Source organism: Pelobates fuscus, chromosome 1, assembly GCF_036172605.1.
Source record: "Pelobates fuscus isolate aPelFus1 chromosome 1, aPelFus1.pri, whole genome shotgun sequence".
Classification (NCBI taxonomy): Eukaryota; Metazoa; Chordata; class Amphibia; order Anura; family Pelobatidae; genus Pelobates; species Pelobates fuscus.
The window spans coordinates 88,001,795-88,017,453 of record NC_086317.1 but is presented as its reverse complement, the minus strand read 5'-3'; the positions used below and the strand labels follow the sequence as shown (position 1 = coordinate 88,017,453).

At 41.7% G+C, this 15,659-nt stretch overlaps 1 protein-coding gene across 20 annotated transcripts in view; it reads left to right on the top strand.

The window, feature by feature from the left end:
* The window catches only part of MYO18A (myosin XVIIIA), a 277,949-nt gene that overhangs the window by 176,419 nt on the left and 85,871 nt on the right, over positions 1-15,659 (top strand). For all 20 annotated transcript variants that reach the window (XM_063450000.1, XM_063449999.1, XM_063450002.1 and 17 more), the window contains one exon: positions 14,422-14,487. In XM_063450000.1, coding sequence (XP_063306070.1) covers positions 14,422-14,487 — 66 coding nt within the window. The remainder of the gene's footprint in view (positions 1-14,421; positions 14,488-15,659) is intronic.

Below are 15,659 nucleotides of genomic sequence, written 5' to 3'. Positions count from 1 at the left end.
ATTTTAACGGAAGCTGAATAGATACGGTTTTCTTAATAATATGGTTAATACATAAGAAATCAGCAGTGAATTGGTTTAAATCCACCAGCAGTGTGATGGATGATTTTAGTCCCCAATGTTAGGAAATTATGAAACATAGGGAATATCGTAGTTTTAATACCCGCTGGGGAAATGCTATGTAAAATTGTTGTCAAGTATTATATTTTGATACAGCTCAAGATTGGCGCATTTCAGTAAGTTAGAATGAACACATCCATAATAGTTTGCCCTTTGGGGGTAGTAAACTATCCAGTAGGTTTTGAACAAGTTTGTTCAGTTACATAAGAACCGGTTCCATCATTGTAGCAGTGTTCAGACTGGTTCTGTCCACGTTAATTAATAATAATTTAGAAATTCCATGTTAGTTTGGTACCACCAGGTCTGGGATACCATGGCATAATGGGGAAGCTATTAAGATTTTCTGCATTCTCTAGAAGTTCAAGTTCAGTGAACACACCATGGCTTTGTCTGTTGAAAATCTTTATTTGAAGACATACTGCGTATCTTCCAAACAGTTTTACTAGACACGGTATACACAATAACTGCTGGCTGTCGGTCAATTTAATCATGTCCACCAGGTCCCTTTATTTGGGTAAAAGCATGCCAGAACAATCATTCTTTGGATTGGCATTAATACAGAACTTTTCAACTCCCTATGACCAGGGGCAGGCTATGCCAACATGATGGGAGAGAGGGAAATGATGCATTATGGGAAAAGCCCTAACATTGAGGGTTTCTGGAGGTGTAATATAATATAAATGCCTCCTTATTTTCTCCTATTAAATGTAGTCATCATTGTGTATTCATTGTACTGCATTATATTTTTAGGCTAGGGTGAGGTAGTGCAGTGATTAATGGTTAGTGTTGGGGGTAATGGTTAGTGATAGTGTTAGTGTAGTTACAGGTTGAAGTAGGAGTGAGGAAGCAGGAAACTTTGTACACTGGACCTCAAGTAAGAAGTCAAACAGCGAATGGCATAACTACTTACATTTGTGGGTGAGATGGCACTATAAGCATTACAGGGGAGGGTTTTACTGTAAGGGCAGCACTGGGGCATTCATGTGCCAGTGCTGCCTGTGATTAATGTGATTATGGTTCCAGACAACAGCTATTTTTGTTGGTGTTATTAAAATTATTAAAATGGTGGTAAAGACCACATGGGAGTATAACTCCCACTAATCGAGGGCATACCATGACGTGCATGTCCCTATTCAGCATGAGAGAAAGGCCCCTATATAATCTTTGTTTATGTAAACCTTCATACCAAAATTAAACGTGTTTTGTTGAGAAGCGGTTTACTGCTGATCTCTGTGACCCTGGAAGTAGAGAGAATGTTTAAGGCTATTTTAATTGTGTAGCCTGCATAAATGGCCTTATTTTGTTTAAGGCCCTGCTAAATGCTGTTTAGAACAATAATTTTGCAGAATACTGGTTAGTAAAATGCCTGAAAATATTGTCTAATTTAGCGACAAGCCATATATTCTTTTGTGTTGGCCTTCCAGAACCTGCTACCTAATTTGTTCAATCTAGTATTGTGCTCTGTCTAATTTAATTATTGATGAAGATCCCTGTAGAATGCTGCATAATTTAATTATTGATACCCTGCTGTGTTCACTTTGCAGCCTTGATCGCCTGTAACTCTGCTTAGCATCCCCTAATCAAATCATTTAATATGGAGGTCAGCAGTTGCTTGCACTGCTTCAGTATTGTGTTTTTCCATGGCTCGTTGTATTTTTGTTATTTGCCAGTGAATTCATTTTTCAGTAAGCAGTTTTAGCCAATTCATTATTCAGGTTTGATGCTGTGCTGGGTGTGATACAGAGCATTTTCTCTCACCTATTGTACCATATTAATTATCTTGCTCCTTTCCCTCAGCGTTAAATCATTATGCATTTCATGCCTGCCTATTATTGAATTCCTTTGCCCACCTATTTAGTTTTTATTTCGCCTTCTCTTCCTACTACATTATCAGGCACCTCCCATACCTACCATATTATCAGGCCCTTTCCCTACCAATTGTGTTAGCAGACCTCTATGCTACCTATTTCAGTAGCACTCACTTTCATTGTCTATTGTGTTGGTAGGCTAATCCCTATTGTTAGCAGGCCCCTACCATGCCTATTGCATTAGCAGGCTTCTCTTCTGTCTATTGTGTAAGCAGGCTCCTCCCCTGCCTATTGCCTTAGCAGGCCCCTTCCCTGCCTATTGCCTTAGCAGGCCCCTTCCCTGCCTATTGCCTTAGCAGGCCCCTTTCTTGCCTATTGCCTTAGCAGGCCCCTTTCTTGCCTATTGCCTTAGCAGGCCCCTTTCTTGCCTATTGCCTTAGCAGGCCCCTTTCTTTTATTTTTTTTTTTTAATTTTTTATTTTTGCAGTGCATATTATGGATACAAACTGGCTTGAGGTACCCCAAAGGCAATCCTCGAGCTGCTTAGCATAAGTAACAAGTAGGGTAATCGTTAGACAATGCACAATTTTATATTATATGGTAGCAGTAACGTTGGTGAAACATAAGAGTATTAAAGGTAATTAACAAGCATGGCATGACATATCCCCTTACTGATAAGAGATAGGTACTATGTGTAGATAGTCATGGTAAGGTAAGGGATACAGTAGAGTTTACCACCCCAGATAGCCCCAGCCCCCCAGCAGAATAGATTATAGGAATAGCAGCAGAATCGGTTGCATTACCCTCTGGACCTGGCAAAGTAAAAGAAGTGTGAGGTGCATCACTAGTAAGTTACACGTGTATGGCAATTAAGAGGTCCAGTACGGCCCAGGTACCCCATACTGGGTAGGCGCTGGGTTCAGAGGCCCATCTTGGTGGTCAGCCTATCCCCCTTATAGGGAATTTAGTGTCCCAGGGTGCTTGGCTTCTCAGGCTGTCGGCCAGGGGAGACTCCTGCATTCTTTTGTGCCGCACTTGCATTCTACTCCTCTCCTGGTCCCTGTGCGTTTCCTTCTGCATGTAGCTGGGGTTAGGAAGCTTTGCGGTTTGCCAGCCGGCTAATTTTACCGCCTTACGCTGCTTAGGCCGTCGTCGCTGTCTACGGTATGTCGGGCTCGTGGTGTGTGCAGTAGGTTGCTTCGGTGAGTAGCGGGATGGTTGTGGAGGTGCCTCGGTGGTCTCAGTGGGTGTCAGCCTGCTTTCCAGCTTTTTCCAAAAGGCGTCGAAGATTGCCTCTAGGCGCCGGTGTGTATCAGGAATCTCCCCTCCAGGAGTATAGGGACGCGTGTCGTCCGCCATCTTAGCTGATGCTCCACCTTGCTTGCGGGTGTTTGTGGCTCTGCTGCGGCTCTCCGGTAGGGTTTGGGAGCCATCAGGGTAGGGACCGGGATAACCCCCGCCGGTCCAAAGGGGGGGGTAGCAGGGCTCCAGGTACATGTTCAGCACTTCGGTCGCGCCGGTCTGGGAGAGCGGCCGCCTCTCCCCTCCTCAGCGCTCACTAGGCCTCAGTGAAGCTCGGCGTCTGGAGTGCTTGAAAAGGCTGATGGAAGCATTCACAAGTCGGGTCTTCTCTGTGTACAGTTAGGGGTATGTCGCTTGATGCCCGGTTTTGGCTATTTCAGGCAAAAATAGCCGTTTTGCTTAGTGTGTTCCTGGGAGCTCACAAGAAACACAACCAGTCGCCATGCTTGTCAGGCCCCGCCCCCCAGCAGGCCCTGCCCCCCAGCAGGCCCTGCCCCCCAGCAGGCCCTGCCCCCCAGCAGGCCCTGCCCCCCAGCAGGCCCTGCCCCCCAGCAGGCCCCGCCCCCCAGCAGGCCCCGCCCCCCAGCAGGCCCCGCCCCCCAGCAGGCCCCGCCCCCCAGCAGGCCCCTTTCTTGCCTATTGCCTTAGCAGGCCCCTTCCCTGCCTATTGCCTTAGCAGGCCCCTTCCCTGCCTATTGCCTTAGCAGGCCCCTTTCTTGCCTATTGCCTTGGCAGGCCCCTTTCTTGCCTATTGCCTTAGCAGGCCCCTTTCTTGCCTATTGCCTTAGCAGGCCCCTTTCTTGCCTATTGCCTTAGCAGGCCCCTTTCTTGCCTATTGCCTTAGCAGGCCCCTTTCTTGCCTATTGCCTTAGCAGGCCCCTTTCTTGCCTATTGCCTTAGCAGGCCCCTTTCTTGCCTATTGCCTTAGCAGGCCCCTTCCCTGCCTATTGCCTTAGCAGGCCCCTTCCCTGCCTATTGCCTTAGCAGGCCCCTCCCCTGCCTATTGCCTTAGCAGGCCCCTCCCCTCCCTGCCTATTGCCTTAGCAGGCCCCTCCCCTCCCTGCCTATTGCCTTAGCAGGCCCCTCCCCTCCCTGCCTATTGCCTTAGCAGGCCGCTCCCCTCCCTGCCTATTGCTTTAGCAGGCCGCTCCCCTCCCTGCCTATTGCTTTAGCAGGCCGCTCCCCTCCCTGCCTATTGCCTTAGCAGGCCGCTCCCCTCCCTGCCTATTGCCTTAGCAGGCCGCTCCCCTCCCTGCCTATTGCCTTAGCAGGCCGCTCCCCTCCCTGCCTATTGCCTTAGCAGGCCGCTCCCCTCCCTGCCTATTGCCTTAGCAGGCCGCTCCCCTCCCTGCCTTTTGCCTTAGCAGGCCGCTCCCCTCCCTGCCTATTGCCTTAGCAGGCCGCTCCCCTCCCTGCCTATTGCCTTAGCAGGCCGCTCCCCTCCCTGCCTATTGCCTTAGCAGGCCGCTCTCCTCCCCTGCCTATTGCATCTGCAGTCCTTTCCTCTAACTACTTTTATCAGGCCCTCTTTCCTACTAATTGTGTTATCAAGCACCTTTTCTGACTACTGTTATCCGACACCACTTCATACGTATTGAATTTTCATGCCCCTTTCTCTACCTAACGAATCATCAGGTCCCTTTCCGTACCTATCCCAGAAATATTAATTGCAGAAAAGGTTGCTAAATAAATATTGGTTGAAAAAAAAAAAAGTTAAACAGAACTCTTTTCTAACTGAAAAAAAGGACAGACAGATTGATAAATCTGTGGCACTTGCCTTACTGGTAACTGGTAATATAATATTATTGCTAAATTACTCAATTTCACTCGTCAGCTTTCGTTTGCTAGGTAATTACAGTGTTCCATTCCTCAACAGCATAATATACTTTTTCACTTTTACATTTAATAAAAACACATAATATTTGATACAGTCTGAATTTGTTTACAGTTGAGATTGTTTTTATCATACACTACATTTTATTTATGAAGCACATCATTTAGAAATAACATAGCCTATTACTTGACTAGTTCTTGCTGGGAAGTCCATTACCTTTGCGTGGAACATTCTGTCTATGTACCTGTTTAAGGAAGTGAAGGATTATGGGTGCATTTGCAGTCCTCAACTTGCCTTCCGAACGTTGCATGGATTAAACGCTTACGAGAACGGATGTTGGCTTATCCTCTCGGCACTCCCACAGGACCATCAGGCTTGTCTTTATCTTCTGTTACTCTATACATAATTTGTGCCCTGGCAGCTGGAGATAAAAGGCTAGAGAAAAACAAAAAGTTTGTAAAACCTGCAGTATAATGTATTTTTGGGGTTTAGAGAGTGTTGTATAATGCAGCTTGATTATAATTTTAATATTCATCAAGAGAGCAGAAAGCGAAACAAAAGCATTGTGTGGAAAGCCTATGTTGTATTCTAGCAATAAAACGAATCTGCTGGGAGTGGATTAATATTACATTGAAAGTTGTAACTTCGCTTATTTTGTTGTTTGTGAGTAACGGAACGCCACTTTTATTGAGTTAGGTATCCTAATTCTCTGAGCTCAGTGTAATATTAGAAGCCATTGTCTCGAATATAAAACTGAGCAGACGTCATCTTATTGTGTTAGAAGTGCCAATTACTAGAAGCATTTAGGGGGTGTGAGACTGCTACATAGTAACTAGTTTTGTGTTTCTGGAGAAGATTGATAGCTACAGGCTGGGGACAGTTTACAATCAGACAAGCTCAGCATTATTGCAGATGAACATACATGCAACATACAGCAGAACCATGGTAATTCGTGGAACGGGAGGAAAATATAGGCACTCTGCCTGCTAGTTTGTAATGGAAGTAAACTGTATGGAGCATATGAGGGGCAGGACATAAGACGCTGAAGGAGAATATCTGAGGATAAAATGTGGTAATGAAAATTTCAGTTGTTTACATGGCATTGCATGGGTTTTAGAATTATTTGTGTGGATGTGGAAAAATGTGTATATGTCTCCTATACCATTTATTTATATAGTGTCTAAAATACTACATGGAATGCTTGCCTTTTTATGTATGTGTTTAGAGTGTGTGTGTGTCTTTATGTGTATGTCTGTGTGTTTGTCTTTGTGTATGTTTGTGTATATTATACACACTCATATATGCGGAAAAAGGAACACAAACAGCTGTTTAATGCTTAACGTTTTGTTTTATCTCTCTCTGCATTTGAATAAAACAAAATCTATGTGGTATGCAAACAGAAAACATAACCTATTTTGAAAAACTTTTGTAAAATTGTGGCAGTATTTGACACTTAGGTGTGCTTCCATACACATGGTATTCCTATTCACCCATTTTTGCGCACTCCATTATTATTATTTATAAAGCGCCAACAAATTCCGCTGCGCTGTACAATGGATGGGTTACATATACATTTTTAAACTTCTTTATTTTTTTACACATGCTTTCAAATTAAATTCGGTTTATTCATTCAAGCGTAGTACCCTTAAAGGAATACTATTAAGCACCATAACCACTACAACCCTTTGTAGTGATTTTGGTGCCAGGAGTGCTCTGGTAACTTGTGAAGGTATTTTAAATTCGTTTCACAACTTACCTGGGACTCTTGGGCGCCAGTGCCACGTCTGGCTTCTTGTACCAGATGTTTTCTCTGAGACAAGCAGGTCAATACAAGTCTATGCTCATTGGCTGAGAACGCTCAGCTGACACTTACTCAAAGTGACCTTGCTTAGCACAGTGGAGCTACCGGATTCTTCATCAAGAGAATCTGGATGCAGGCAATGCTGATGCCCTATAGGATTCAGATTAATTGTCAGGCTGTTCTAAAATGATTTGAGTAATTACTTTTGGAGGGCACTATTGACACCATAACCACTACAGCAGGCTGTAGTGATTATGATGCTGTGAGTGTTGCTTTAAAATACCTTTAACCCCTTAAGAACCAAACTTCTGGAATAAAAGGGAATCATGACATGTCACACATGTCATGTGTCCTTAAGGGGTTAAAGGAAAGTTACTTGCAAAATCGGGCATCCTAATTTGAAATCATTTGGAAAAAAAATGTGGAAGAAATCCCTGGGGGAAAAAAAGGCGGAACTCCCTTATAGTATAGAAGCTATAATTTAAAGTGTTGCTTAAATATTATTTTTCAAAATGTACTTTATTGCCAATACACTCTTTATTGCCAATACACTCTTATCTTATCTCCTATCTTATGTGTTGGTAGTAGAAAAGTGATTCAGTTCAAGAAACTGACAGTCACAGTCTATCCCAATGACTGATGTATATTACAAAGTAGACTTGGAGATTCATTTTGGTCCCGTCTGCATTTGGGCAAATCGGATGATCAGTCGAATTTCCAAATTCCGTGTTAATATGTACCTGGTTCACGAATTAACCGAAACGTCCAATAGCTGAGCATGTCCGTTTTTAGTATGTGATTCAGAATTTTGCCCATGACCCCAAAACAAAAGATGATTGATGGGGGTTAATGATGGGTAGCGGACAGTCACTAAATGTTTTTATTTACAGATCAAGTTAATAGATGTATTATTTTTCCTGCTCCTTCTGGTTTTTCTTATATTGGTTTCTTTTTCTGACTGGATCTGTGAACCAAATAGCGTGCAAATAATCTTATCAATATTCTATGAAATATACACATAATATATTGTGCAGGACTTCAAACGTGTGATTCTATGCTACTAGAAATGCCTTACAAGGCACTCTCCATAGCATACCCTCCAAAGGTAAACTTCTACTTGCCAGGGTTACATTTTTATTTGCCAATGGCTAGTGGTGAGTGGCAATTGTAAGCCCTGATATTATGTCTGTATTTTGCATTACACTGATTGGGCAATTTTAGCGCACTCATGGTTCATCTGATTTGGTTCCTGAACCAGTTTTTTGTTTCCAATATTCTGCCGAGCCGAACCAACTTCAGACGAAATTTGGGTGTCTCAAAAAATCCACTGTGTTATTCAGCCGATCCACATTTTCTCACTATGCAAAAGTCTATTACAAAATCTGTCTATAAAATATAGCTTTACATCTGTGGTTCCCCATGTATTTATCACAATGGGATAGATGGCTAAGTGATGCTCTTCCTGAGTTCTACTTGAACATAACATAGTACAATGTCTCTAGATATTCAGCATTTTGCTGCTGTTCTTGCACATAATCCCTAAAATAATTGTACTTTGTTTCATCAACACATTTTGAGTACTTTGTTTGCTTTTCATTATTACTGGTGTCCTTTCATTCTGTACATATGTGTATTTTCTTCTTTCTCTCTATTTTCCCTTCTTACTTCTGCATCTTCTTCTATTCGATAAAGGTTTGCAACTTTAAAATATAAATAAAGATAAGCTGTTCACTGTAACATAATCATCCCAAATCACTTCCTTTTGAAGGGCAACAAAGTGTCTCCCTCCCATTTATAACATATACCCCCCACCTTGTTTGATCTTACTTTTGATCTTTCTACATTACAAGACCTTACCTCTCCAGGTGGTGCGATGCTTACCAATTTAAACTGTATTACTGACTTTATTTAACCCCTTAAGGACCAAACTTCTGGAATAAAATGGAATCAGGACATGTCACACATGTCATGTGTCCTTAAGGGGTTAAGGCTTCACTTTGCAGTGTTCTTGAACCCTCTTGAACCATTACCCTTAAAGGACCACTATAGTGCCAGGAAAACATACTAGTTTTCCTGGCACTATAGTGCCCTGTGGGTGCCCCCACCCTCAGGGCCCCCCTCCCGCCTGGCTCTAGGGGTTGGAAGGGGTTAAATTTACCTCTTTTTCCAGCGCCGGGCGGGGGTCTCTCCTCCTCCTCCTCCTCCTCTCCTCCTCTCCTCCTCCTTCTCGTCGTCATCGGCTGAATGCACATGCGCAGCAAGAGCCGCGCACACATTCAGCCAGTCCATAGGAAAGCATTCTCAATGCTTTCCTATGGACGTTGGTGTCTTCTCACTGTGAACATAACAGTGAGAAGCGCGGAAGCGCCTCTAGCGGCTGTCAATGAGACAGCCACTAGAGGCTGGATTAACCCATTTGTAAACATAGCAGTTTCTCCGAAACTGCTATGTTTACAGCTGCAGGGTAAGCCCTAGATGGACCTGGCACCCATATAGGCGCCTATAGTGGTCCTTTAATATTCTTAATTTACCAAATACAGACACAGCATGGTATCAAGAGTGGATTTGGCTCTCATGTGCTGTTGCCAATTCCTGGGAATAATCCAGCTCACTTTATGTTGTTGTTGCTATAGTGAGAAGGGTGTTTGCAGTGTAAAACATTACATCTTCTTCCAGGATGGATTTTCATATCAGGAGCCTGTAGAATTCTAAGATTCTTCACTTTAAGTAAATTCTTATAGATGGGCCTTTAAAAATGTTGGATTCAATCCTGATGTTCTTTGCCGATCTTTTAAAATAAAATAAAATTAAATAAGGATTGACATACCTGTATTTAGGATGTCTTCAAATTGTGGTCTCTTGGCAACACTTCAGGCCAGCATCTGCTGTTACAGGTCTAAAAAGATTAACTGCATCTCTTTTATTGTCAAGGATCAAAGATGTAGATATTTTTGGGCATCGCAGTGACTTATCATTACCATAAGGTCGGCCTTTTGAGATCTCTTGTGCTACGACAAATGCGGCTGTCTTACTAGTTTAAAATCCAAATTTGAAGGACTTGTCTTGAACAAAGAAATATCAAAAGGGGAATGATATTGAGTATGATGCCTTTAAAATCAACCTAAATGATTTATTGCTAGCTTTTAATGTAACAGGAAATAAATGTAGGAGGGATTAGCAAGGTGATGCATGTGTTTGTCTTCTTGCTTTTAACGGCAATATTTACCGCTTGGGTATTTCAACATAAAATGTTTTCCTTCGGAAACAAGATTGTTTATAAAGAAGGAAAATCTTACTAGGGATTTGAAGAAATGAAATGCTCTTTAGGTACTTTAGATTGGGTTAATGATGTTTAAACATGCTGGAAGATGCAGGGATTAAAGTGATTTGAGTTGTGGAACTTTCTTGATGTACATTCTGTACACTTACATGAATGTATCCTTTGTATAAAGGTCACCCATTTACTTGTTGTCATTTCTGTATATGCAGCTTTAGTAGAGATGCACCTGATTTGTGTTGGTGTTTTGCTTCCCCATACATGTCATAAAAAAAGTGTTACCCTTAATAGTCACCAAAACAACTTTAGCTGAATGAAGCAATTTTGGTGTATAGATCACACCTCTGCAGTCTCACAGCTCAATGCTCTGCCATTTAGGAGTTAAGTTACTTTATTTATGCAGCTTTAGGTACATCTCCCTGCATGTGAGTTACACAGCCTTCCTAAACACTTCCTGTAAAAAGTCATCTAATGTTTACACTTCCTTTAATGCAAATTCTGTTTAATTTAAAAAAAAAATATCTACTGCTCTGTGAATAGCTTGCTACATCCCACAGGAGCCTATTGTATATAATTAAAGCTCTAATTACAGAGCAGGTGATAAAAACTTTTTTAAAGTAAGTAACATCTGAAAATGAAACCATTTTGTTTTCATGCAGACTTTGTCAGTCGCAGCCAGGGAAGGTGTGTCTAGGGCTGCATAAACCGAAACAAAAACGATTTAACTCCTACTGTCCCTTTAGAAGTATATTTTGATTATAGTAACAAAAATACTCTGAACGCTGGGCCTGGAGTAGTCAATGAGCCCATATCTGAAATTAGTCCCTTATTCCTCTACATTCTCAAACCTAGCTTTATGCTTGGTCACATCACTGCTTTCATTGTCCATTTCAGCAGACGGGTACACAGGGGCGCCAGGTCTTATAATCATGGCACTGGGAACAGTCTGTGCCTCACTCTCCCCTGCAGGAACGGAGAGGAGATCAGAGATCTTCACCTGCCCGCTAGCACTGAAATGCTGCAGCCGGCAGGGGAGGGAGAGAGGACCTGCAGCTCCGCCGGGTTCTCCTCTTGCGAGCTTGGAGCATTGCCGCGGTTACCATGGCAATGCTCCGAATCTTGCGAGAGTGAATACTAACCCCAGGAGCTTCTAGAGTTCACTCTCCCAACTTGGACCACCAAGGCTTCCCCACCGGACCACCAGGGATAACCCCTCCCAGGCAAAGGTAAGAAGGTGGGGGGATATGAAAATTGTATATATTTATAAATCTGCCCTCCCACACCCTCATAACTCCTGCCATACACACTGTCCCCATACACCTACATTATCCCTCCATACATACACACACACACACACACACACATACATTTCCGCTCCATACACACACATTTCCCCTCCATACACACACGCTGCCCCTCCATACACACACGCTGCCCCTCCATACACACACGCTGCCCCTCCATACACACACGCTGCCCCTCCATACACACACGCTGCCCCTCCATACACACACGCTGCCCCTTCAACCCACACACTGCCCCACCATACACACATGCTGCCCCTTCATACACACACGCTGCCCCACCATACACACATGCTGCCCCTTCATACACACACGCTGCCCCTTCAACCCACACACATTGCACCCTTCACACAGACCACTGCTCCCTATCCACTACTACTGCCCCTATCCTGGCAGACCTCAGGTAAGTTGTCAAACCGTTCTTAAACAGTTTGACTGCTTACCCTGGGAGGGCACTACGGCACTCCTGGCACCATAAGCAGAGTGCTGTAGTGGTTATTGTACCTGGATTGTTTCTTTAAATAATCTACCAGTGTCCCTCCCGAGATTAGGTTCTGGAATCCGCCCCAGACCGGGAAACATTTCTGCAGAACAGGGGCCCAGTATATGCCACAGCGCTGTACATATATACAAACTAGAAATTTGTTTTGACTTTGGGCGCTTTGGGAAAAATATTGAAATTATTAAGGGCACCTTGACCCTAAAAAGTTTGGGAACCACTGGTCCATTTTATGCAATAATATGTATCGCACGTGAATTCTACTAGCTGGAAAGGTGATTAATTAGTGACATAAATTAGTGTTTGGAAGCCTCTTTAGGCTGTGAACGTGAGTCGTGACAGTGTTAAAGAGCCCAGTGTTGTTTCCAGCAGTAAATTGGCTGTGCTATAGCAGCCATTCTGAACCTTACAGAGGAAGTGATTCATCAATTCCTAATGTGCTACTGGAAGAATTATATAAAAATCAATAAGGGGTTTGTGTGACCGAGGAATATACATATTTAGCCTGAAGAGCTTACAGCCTTTTGTCTGGTAATGTGAATTAATGTTTATATTTGACACCCCCTGTTACCATAGAACACCAATAACAATATTATAAGAAGAGGTTCCTCCTTGTGGAGTTTGTCCTTCTAGAGACTTTACTTGGAAGCACATGAAATGGCATTTCTTTTTTTTTCTATTGTGTTTGCCAATTTTTTTTAACTTGGCGTTTCAGTACTGCCCGCATTGATCATGGGTATTCAGTGCCAGACCTTCAGCTCTTGGTAAATTCTAACAGACATAGAACTTTGCAGTCCAAACACAGAGCAGATGGCTGGCAAAGGTTAATAATGTATGGGTTGCTCACGAAGGTCTGGATTATTGGGAATTCAAAGCAAATTTAAAAATTTAGATAAAAATAGCCGAATGCAAAATTATCTGTTTCAGTGTTATGCACTAAAAAAAAAAAACACTAACAAAAAAAACTTCAGTGAATGAAATACAAATGGAAAAATGCTAAAACGCTGGTTTGGAAAAATTCACGATAGTCCCAGCTTTGCTAATTTAACTTTAATTTTGCCATTTGGATTTAATTCTGTGAAATCTCTGGGTTTTAGTTAATAACCCTGCAAATCCGTTTTGTTTTGGTTTTCTGATCAGGCATTTTTTTGGTCTGGAATTTGCAATTAACTTTCAATCAACTTTTAATTCCCAACAATTCACACTTTTAAGAATAACTCTGGGAAGGAGGTCTAGTTTTCATACTTGTTGCAGTGAATATTAAACAATTATTGTAGGGATTAGGGTATTGTGTAAGCATTCCATTAACAGCCTATTGACCCAGCTAGAAGATAATGTGATCTGTACATTCCATCACAATTTACATAATGCAAAGCTTTAATACCATGTCACTCTCTGTACAAATTATACAGCCAGGTGTTGTCTGGTCTGCTAAAGTGGACAGCACTACGTCTACATGTGTTACATGGGCTGTCATTTCAGCAAGGAAAGGTTCAGGCGATTTTGTTATCTGCTCTGTACTATAGCGTTTTCAAGAGCATTGTGCTATGTACTTCTCCAGCAATCAAGTGAGGGGCAAATTATAAAGGAAGCTTTTTCCCTTGATATTGTGATGGCAGCTAGATAGCATTGTAGCAGAATATTGTTATAGACTTCTTACAGAAATGACAATAAAAGCACTGTCTCACTTAGCAACATCTAGAAGGTGCAGCGATATAAAGTGCACTCAGCCATGTAACACATTCACTGCCGTTTTACTGCCGGCTTTATATTAGAGGATCTGCTTGATAGCATTTCAAATGTGTCGCCCAGAAAAGTGTAACATGTAATACGTTTGTAAGGAATGGCATAGTTTGTAATCCAGTGTTTTATGTATTTGATTTAGTTATCTATTTTAAATCTGTGTCCCAGGATGATCCACCAGATTAATATTTGAGATCTGTGTTCGTTGCCTTTGAGGTTTATTCACTAAACAGTAAAATCGAATGAAAACTGCATCGCAAAACTCAGGCTAAAATAGCCAAACAGTGACTTGAGCAGAGTTTAAATATCACTTAATTAACAATTTTATCTCTGAAGCTGATTGGCAGCTTTATGTAAACCTACGCTGGTCATTTTGCAAATACATGTAAGAATGTTACAGTTTATAAATCATAACGTGATGATGGGTTGGCAAGCATTTTTTATTTGGTTCCATTTAACAGCAAATTTCCCTACCTTTACACACACACACCTTTTTTTTTTTTTCTTCTTTAAATTAGTATTTACCATGAAAACAGATATCCAGCCCACAAACATCCTAAACATAATTTAAACAAATTAAAATGATGCAATTTTTCAAGCAGCTAGGGGGTTCCTTTTGCTACAAAAGATTTTATCCTTCTTTGTGCTTCTTTTGGATCGGTTACAATATGCTTGTAATATTTTGGCAATGTTGTCATCACAATCAGGTCAAACATTGCTTTGTGTTTCCCTGCAGGCTGTGGAAGAGCTTTTGGAGTCTCTGGACCTAGAGAAGAGCAGTTATCATATGGGACTGAGCAGGGTAAGTATTTCCTTAAACTGCCATGTGTTGGAATTTTAATCTTTCCATTTTAGTCCATGTTGCTGGCGTGTATGAAGTCCCAACCAAGTAGAAACCTGAGTACACTGTCTCGGGGCCATGTTCACTTAATGTTGATTTGGTCTAATTTGCACCATGGGAGTTATTTATAAAATGTCCCGTGTGCTGGTTTAGTGCACATACATCATTTAACTCTGCTGCTGCTGCTGGTGTAACTCCACCTCCGACGGCGTCAATGGATCATCTGTTCTTTGTGTGTTTGGTGTCTGTCAGTGTCCTTTTGGTTGGAGTAACCATTTAATTACATCCACCAAATAAGAAATAAATGAGCAATATTACTAGGAGAAAAAAAAGTCGCATTCACAATTTAATTATTTTGTATTTTTAATAATTTTTTTATACATTACACAAAAAACTAAGAATGTGAAAGCTGATAACCGGTCTCCAAAAACTCACAAATATAGCAGTAATTTAACACATCTGTTAGAAAGAAAAGGCATACACTCATGCACTGAAAGTGACATTTAAAAAAAAAAAAAAAAATAGTAACTGGGTAAATAAAAGAGAGAGGCATCGTAAGTTTTTTTTTTAATTTTATTAATTTTCTTTTGTTGGCAAATAGGGGGAAAAATAACCGCCATAGTGGCACAGTGAACACAAATCAATGTAAAGAGCAAACAAAAGTTATTTTCTAATTTTTCTTCCGATTTATATTTGTGAATGTAACAGAATCCCCCTATTTATTTATTTTTAGGAGTAGTTTCCCTATAGGGAGACAGGCAGATCATAATTCCTTGATTGTGTAACTTTGCCCCTTCAATCAGTTACTTTTTCACGCCCATGTTCACATATTGTATTTTAGATTTGAACATGAATATATAAATATGAAAGCGTTCAGTTAGCCAATTAGTCATGAAAAGGGTTATTTGATAAGAAGCATGCGATCAGTCTGTTGATGAGCGGTGGCTGACTTTTATAGGTTAGTTTATACATAACACAGATCATATTCTAATATGTTAAAGAATGCATTGCGATAATGAAGGAAAGGCTGTGCCATGCCCAGTGACACCAGGGAATGCAGGACACTCATATTCTATTCACACCCACACAATGCTCTGCCAGGATTTAATATAATACAGCACTGGGTACACTGC